This window comes from Anneissia japonica, unplaced genomic scaffold (genome assembly GCF_011630105.1).
Source record: "Anneissia japonica isolate Jap-2015-1 unplaced genomic scaffold, ASM1163010v1 scaffold472_len315957_cov169, whole genome shotgun sequence".
NCBI lineage: Eukaryota > Metazoa > Echinodermata > Crinoidea > Comatulida > Comatulidae > Anneissia > Anneissia japonica.
The window spans coordinates 172352-180266 of NW_022744734.1; the positions used below are offsets into that span (position 1 = coordinate 172352).

General features: G+C 37.4%; 2 protein-coding genes across 3 annotated transcripts in view; both read right to left on the minus strand.

Moving 5' to 3' along the window:
• Positions 1-2196: 2196 nt before the first annotated feature.
• LOC117119719 (interferon alpha-inducible protein 27-like protein 2) overlaps positions 2197-7915 on the minus strand; it is a 13253-nt gene continuing 7534 nt past the window's right edge. Inside the window, exons 1-3 of one of the 2 annotated variants that reach the window (XM_033264565.1) lie at positions 4959-5934; positions 4441-4670; positions 2197-4066 (exon numbers count right to left, since the gene is read on the minus strand). In XM_033264565.1, coding sequence (XP_033120456.1) covers positions 3548-4066; positions 4441-4563 — 642 coding nt within the window. In that variant the 5' untranslated portion in view covers positions 4564-4670; positions 4959-5934 and the 3' untranslated portion in view covers positions 2197-3547. Of the gene's footprint in view, positions 4067-4440; positions 4671-4958; positions 5935-7915 lie in introns of those variants that run through there. The other variant, XM_033264564.1, reaches the window with a different exon arrangement.
• LOC117119705 (histone H2B, gonadal-like) lies at positions 4597-7433 on the minus strand. Its single transcript, XM_033264539.1, has 3 exons — positions 7262-7433; positions 4959-5072; positions 4597-4670 (listed from the first exon to the last, which is right to left on the minus strand). Exons 1-3 carry the CDS (start codon positions 7431-7433, stop codon positions 4597-4599), a joined length of 360 nt encoding a protein of 119 aa, XP_033120430.1.

The window sequence follows — 7915 nt, forward strand, 5'->3', positions numbered from 1 at the left end:
CGGCCGACATGATATTTTCCGTTGCTAGTATTGACACTTGTGAAATATAATATTTCATAGGAATTATTTCAAATTTGTTAAAAAACTGATTCTGACTGAGATTTTGACACTTAAACAAACATATCTCATTATATCTCCTTAATCGAACGACCGCATTGTGCGAGATACGAAGTACAAAAACTAATCTCATTAGAGAGGGCGCACTTCATTGACTGTATAAAAGTATACATTAAAGCGAGAGTATTCCAGTGGATGTGAACTACAACCTCTGAATTTGCCTAGTAACGATGAATTCGTCCAGAAAATGGTAATATTTTATGAGAAATAGTTTGTATTTCTCATTTTTTTTAATTCTTTTGCGTTAAACTAAAATTCATGCCAATATTTTTCCATGATTTATAATAATTGGAGTAATGCAAATGAATATTTTCTAAAAAAAAGTCAGTTTTTAGTGAAATTTTGCCGGGAATGGGGCTTTAATATGTTTGATATTTTATGAAACGATTGCGCAGCATTTCGACATAATATGTCGAAATTTCGACATAATAAGTCGTAAATTACGACTTACGTATGTCGAAATTACGACATAATAAGTCAAAATTTCGACATACGTATGTCGTAATTTCGACATATTATGTCGAAATTTCGACATAAGTCGTAATTACGACATACGTATGTCGAAATTTCGACATAATAAGTCGTAATTACGACATAAAAATATATATTTCAGTGGCCCTAATAGGCTTTCGTAGTATACCCATATGAAAAACTATCATATTTTATGTGACAAATTTGTGTGTGACGTGTCGTGCTTACTATAATTTATGTCATATGCAAGGCAGCCGAGATCGGCCGTGGGCTCCGGGGATGCTTTGCTGCCTGGGCCCATTGATTGGGGTCTGGTAACCGCCTAGGTCCCAGCGGGATCAAGGAGCATCCCTGGTGGAGCCGGGACGCACCGCCACCAGAAACTACAGATTTAACGTATTAGATTACTAATATCGATGATTAGGCCATGTAAAATTTTTTTTAAATGGTGCATCTTTATGTTATCAATTTTTATGGTAGGGAGGAAGAATTTTTTTCTCGCGTCGAACACGAAAATTGAGTGTCGCAAGGAAAAACAGCAAAAAAATAAATTTTAAAAAAATAGAAAAGAAGACAACAGAGACAAAAATTGCATACAAGAAATTATATAATTCATCTATAGCAAGCAGAAACTTTACCTATGAATAACCAGGGAAATGTTTTACATCTCCCTGGAATAACAGTCATAATGCAATTATCTTTATAATCACGCACAACAACACAACTGGCATCATGGATGCCATGTGGCTCAGTATAGAACAACGAGCATAAAACTGCAAGTGGCCTGGCTAGGGTGCGGACGGGTGGTAAGCAAACCTACATTCAATGGAGTTTGTGAGTATTTTGTAAAATAAAAATCTATGATTATGACACCTTTGGACGGCCGGAAATGGCACTCCTAAATTCGAGTGTAGAATTTTCTTTTTTTTTTTCTCTCTCTCTCAATTTTTTTTAATTTTGAATATCTTGAGGGGTAGGGGCCGGGCTACCCTTAAATTCGCCACTGGTTTAATATAAAAATTCAGTATTTATTTGACAATCGTATCTCTAATAGGTCTATTCGTATTTTCTAACTTACATTGACAGTGTCAGGGTCCAAGCCTTTGATAAGTATTAAATAATAACGTAAACATTTTCTATTTGATACATTGTAAACATAAACTCTAGAGTAGTCGAAGTCATGAACAAATTCATGAAAAAGAATTAGAAGCGATAAATTACGAGATTTCATCGATAAACGGTCAGTATTATTTACAATTCTCGTAGGAAAAAAACATGAATGATACTGGATGAATGTATACGTTTAATGATTTTATTTATTTATTTTATTTCATTACGTTTTACCTAGTTATCCCAGGCCCCTGCCGGGCCCCTGCCCCGCGGCACTTTCCCCGATTGCCCCGGCCTCTCGGCGCCACTGGTACACCGAAATATGGGCATAAAATTGATTTGTCACAGAATTTTGGCTGCGGCTTGTTTCTAGGCTGTCTCTTATACACATCTAGATGTGTATAAGAGACAGGGCCTAGCCTTACCTCGATTTAGGTAAAATAAATTTTAAAAAAATAGAAAAGAAGACAACAGAGACAAAAATTGCATACAAGAAATTATATAATTCATCTATAGCAAGCAGAAACTTTACCTATGAATAACCAGGGAGATGTTTTACATCTCCCTGGAATAACAGTCATAATGCAATTATCTCTATAATCACGCACAACAACACAACTGGCATCATGGATGCCATGTGGCTCAGTATAGAACAACGAGCATAAAACTACAAGTGGCCTGGCTAGGGTGCGGACGGGTGGTAAGCAAACCTACATTCAATGGAGTTTGTGAGTATTTTGTAAAATAAAAATCTATGATTATGACACCTTTGGACGGCCGGAAATGGCACTCCTAAATTCGAGTGTAGAATTTTCTTTTTTTTTCTCTCTCTCAATTTTTTTAAATTTTGAATATCTTGGGGGGTAGGGGCCGGGCTACCCTTAAATTCGCCACTGGTTTAATATAAAAATTCAGTATTTATTTGACAATCGTATCTCTAATAGGTCTATTCGTATTTTCTAACTTACATTGACAATGTCAGGGTCCAAGCCTTTGATAAGTATTAAATAATAACGTAAACATTTTCTATTTGATACATTGTAAACATAAACTCTAGAGTAGTCGAAGTCATGAACAAATTCATGAAAAAGAATTAGAAGCGATAAATTACGAGATTTCATCGATAAACGGTCAGTATTATTTACAATTCTCGTAGGAAAAAAACATGAATGATACTGGATGAATGTATACGTTTAATGATTTTATTTATTTATTTTATTTCATTACGTTTTACCTAGTTATCCCAGGCCCCTGCCGGGCCCCTGCCCCGCGGCACTTTCCCCGATTGCCCCGGCCTCTCGGCGCCACTGGTACACCGAAATATGGGCATAAAATTGATTTGTCACAGAATTTTGGCTGCGGCTTGTTACTAGGCCTACAACTGTCTGCTAAAGAATGCTTGGGAGCCTTTTGACGCAGTCCCGTTACTTCATTTATAGGCCTTACATTTGAAAATTTCGTTAATTCTACGTAGTTTTGTCATGACAGTACTGTATTTAAACTTGGCGCCGTTTATTATATTTTATTACTCTATTTTAACGCAATTAACAGTCACCTTCATCACCATCATTGTTCATTAATTAATTAATTAATTAATTATTTAATTCATTCATTCATTCAGTATTTATTTCCATTCTTTCTTTTTTCTTTCATTAAACATACAGTAACATAATCATTTCATTACATGTTAATAAACATTACAAATCAATACTGTATTATTATTATTATTATTATTATTATTATTATTATTATTATTATTATTATTATTATTATTGTTATTGTTATTACTATTATTATTATCTACTACCACTTTATTTTCTTCATATTCTTCCAAGTCATCTGATTTTACTCATTTTTCTTCTCCCTTTTCTTCTCCCTTTTCTTCTCCTTTTCCTTCTCCCTTTTCTTTTCCTTCTCCCTTTTCTTCTCCTTTTCCTTCTCCTTGCAAGACAATGTTTCCTCCACCTACAGCTGCGGCACTTTTTTCTGCATCTTCTTCCGCGTCATCTGCTTCCACTCCTTTTTTTTCTTCTTTTTTATCTCCTTTTCCTCCTCCTTTATTGCCTCCACTAGCTCCTAGAGCACCTGCAACACCTACAGCACCTGCAGCCCCTGCAGCCCCTGTAGCAGCAGCAGCAAGAGCTATGCCTTGCGCACTTAGTCCAACAGCCCCTACAGATTGCAGTATGGCAACAACACTTCCAGCTGCAACTCCTCCTCCGTTAGCTATGGCAGCAGCCGACATGAGTTGTGCTCCAATGGATCCAGCTGCAATTCCAGCTGCAGTAAAACCTAATAGATATGGAACAACACTAACAGCCGCAACACCAGTCAACGCTCCTGTCAACGCTCCTATTATTAGGCCTATCTGCAATAATTAGGGCAAAATTAAACAATTGATATTATTGAATCGATTAAACAGACTCAACAGAATAGGCCAAATTTTTGAAATCAATATTTTCAAATTTAATGCTATTGTGATATAGGCCCAGATGATGTTTCAATATTTTGATGCTAGCTAAGTGAATTATAACCTGCTCGAATGAGTCTTTAATTTGGTCTATAAAGTACAACATGAAGATACAGTAGAACATCTAGAGGACACCTTTGGGACCAAAAAAGAGTCTCATTCATAGGGTGACGTCCCCTGCATATGGATACCCGCATTAGGGAACACTAATCAAACACGTGAAATTATCCCCTTTAGGGGTGTTGGCACGTAGTAATGCAAAGATTACCCACCGCATATTTTTTATGAGTATTCTTCTCTTCCTTTTCCTTTTCTTCTTGTTCTGTGTTCTGTTCTTGTTCTTTTTTCTCCTCCTCTTCCTCCTCCTTGTCCTTCTTCTCCTTCTTCTTCTCCATTTTGCTAGAATGAATCCAGCTGTAATTACAGCTCTAGTAAAACCCAGAAGATGGCGTAACGGCAACAGCAGCAAGAGTAACTGCGGTTCTTGCTACTAAATCTATATCTGTAATGAATGAGAAAACGAAAATATATGTTTGGGCCTATAGCTGATAATATATTAATAACTTACACATTGTATAGAACAACATTGCTAGCAAAAAAATGCTACCGAGTCATTCCATATGAATCCCACACACTTTTTTGCCCGATCCCCTTCAAATCGCCCAATATTTTGCATGTTGGGGGTTCTACCTGAGATAACCCCACAGTGAAAATTTTGGCTCCGCGCCAGCATTTTCTGATGAGTTAAAGCAATTTGAAATTTTCATAAGATTTAGCTAAAAAAACTTACCTTCTGACAGACAACTACTGATATCTCTCTTGAAACTCAACGTATTGGTGAAAATTCTGTTACCGTTGGATAGAGATTCTCTTTCCAATGATATGCAACTCAATGATGTCCGGACTAGTGAGAATTATATAGGTCAAGTCACGTGACCTTGACCTCTGACCCAAAATATCACAAAAGTATATATCTCGATTTTTGGAAAATTCACACCTCAGTTAGGACACTTAGCCCACATGATGCCCCTAAAGTTTCATTGTGGGCAAATGAAATATATTAGCTCTAGACTACATTTTGTGCCTAGGTATTGATAGTTTCACTGAGTTTCCAGGAAATCTGCTGATAGATTCTATAAAAATTGGCACCATAGTATAGTGAAAATCAGGGGCCCCGTGACCATTGTTCTGGGACCAAGGTTTCACTGCTGATTTAGCATCACTAGGATATAAATAAGAATTTGAGCGAGGGAGAACCTCCAGAAAAAGGGCGGAACATATTTTTTTGGCGGCCATTTCCAAAATGGCCGCCAAAATTATGATATTGACTCATAACTTCACTTATATCCAATGAAAAAGGGCAAATCTGGTGTCTAACTATATGTTATTATGGTCACTGAAGCCAATGAGACAGGCTTCTCAATTGTTTACGTATAATGACCATTGAACCTTCCAGGATAATACCATTGTGTATGGCAAACTCATTACTGTATTGCCAATAAGCATGTGTCACCTCGTCGGAAAGATTTTTTTCACTGGCCATCTTTTTTTGGATATAATTGCTCAGTTTTGTGCTGCTGCCAGGGCTTCCCTTTCAATGTTGCTATAGTTGGTTGAGGTAGGAGTTAGAGCTTTGGTGGCAAAGTATACAGGCCTTCCGTCCTGCAGTAGTACCGCCTTTCATAGATGCATCACGCTGTATGATTATGTCCTTCTTAGCATCAAAATATGCTGGAACAGGGGTAAGGGTGATCGTCTGCTTTATTTTGCATAACGTTTCGTCATGACTGCTGTCCATTGAAATATTGTACCATTTTGAAGAAGCTTCCTTAAAGGCTCAGTCAGCGGGCAGATACTGGATCAGTCCTAGAAGAGACTGGAGTTCCTGTCAGATTTTGCTGGATCTGGGGGATACGCCTTCTTTGCTTAGAATGTTTCCAAAAAACTTGACTTTTTCCTGGTTAAACTGACACTTGTCAGTGGGTTGAGCTTCATATTGTATTTTTTACACTTCTTTATGACGTCTTGTATAGCAATGTCTCTTGTTTCAGCAGCGATAATTATGTCGTCTTTGATGCAAAATACGTTCCTTATGTTCCCAAAGATTCCATCTAAGTCTATCTGAAAGACGTCCTGGGCTGATATTAGACCGAATGACAGCCTTGTAAAGCAGAATCTCTCGTAGGTTGTACATTACCAAATGTTGTGAGCAGTTTGGGAATATTCTTTTAGTGGAATTTTCCAATAACCACTTCCCAGGTCAAGGGTAGAAAAAAGCTCTGTATTTCTTAACTCAGGTAAAATAATGTTTTTGCATAGTAGTGCGGTCTCTTTACATATTTGTTAAGGTTTCGTGGGTCGAGGCAGAGACGGAGTGTTCCATTACAATATTATTTTACCCAGTCGGTGGGTTTTCGAGCCTCTGGTATTATTCCTAAGCGTATAAGTCGATCTAGCTCTTGTCGCAGTGGAGCTTTCTAGGTTTCTGGCTTTCGACGTGCTGGCTTTATGGATGGTACAGCGTTGTCCATCAGCTCAATGTTGTATTTTATGGGTGTTTCACCAACAACCTCGAATACTTCTACAGTTGATCTCACTAATTTCATCGCCTTGAAATTTCACAACTTCGAGCTGGCAGCATAATGCCTACCATAGGGCTCGTGATCGCGGGTAACCTGACCATTAAAAATTAGCAGACGCACTGGAAGCGTTGTTTACGGCATTGGACTGCAGAGAAAAATGATTCCCCCATCATTAATGGAACAGGCCCACGTCACGCTTGGCTGACTAGATTTGATATACATTTCGCATGTCTTGTGTTGTTGTAAAAATGTATTAAACTAGTCATGCTTGGCTGGTTTTGATGTACGTTTTGGAACAGAATTTGGAGAAGGCGTTTGATCAAGTCAGACCTACGTTTTGAATTTGAATTATATTTTAATGAAATTAGAACTACATTTTGGAAAATTTGAAAAACATTTTGGGAAACTAGATCTACATTTTGAGAAATTTACGCCTACGTTTTCATTATTTAGATATTGAATTTTGCAATTACATTTTGATTTTAACATGGACTTTTGCTGCGTATATCACCCCATACTGCTGGACATTCTGTACCAGTGTCTGAGTGAACTTGCTTCAACACCTTATAGATGTAGATGCTGTAGCTTTCCTCTCGCTTACGCTTTCTCTTCTTGTCGCCACTTCTGGCGGCTTTTGCCTTACCGGCCTTTTTAGCAGCTTTTCCGGAAGTTCTTGGAGCCATGTTCACGGTTTACTTTACGACCAGGAACATGAGTGACACAGAGTTGACAGAGTTAGATATTCAAAGTAGGACTTCTTGGATCAACAACTCTATTATTGTAACTCAAGTCTTCCCATTGGTTGTTGAAAGCGCGCGATTTATTGAATAGGTCAGTTGAAAAAAACAATTCAATTTGGTTAAAAAAAAAAATGTGGGCAAATGTATTGCTCCAAAAATAGGACTTCTTCGATCAACCGTCAAGGATTCCTATTAGTTGTTGAAAGCGCGCGATTTATTGCATAGGTCAGTTGGAAAAACAATCCAATGTGGCATTTCAACCAAAAATGCGGGCAAATATATTAAGTTGAATAATGTATAATGTATATATATGTGCGTGCGTATTTTGTTTGTGGGTGTGTGTGTGTGTTTGTGTTTTGTGTGTATACATCTATTTGTGTCTGTGTGTGTATGTATTTATGTATGTGGGTGTTTGTATGTGTATA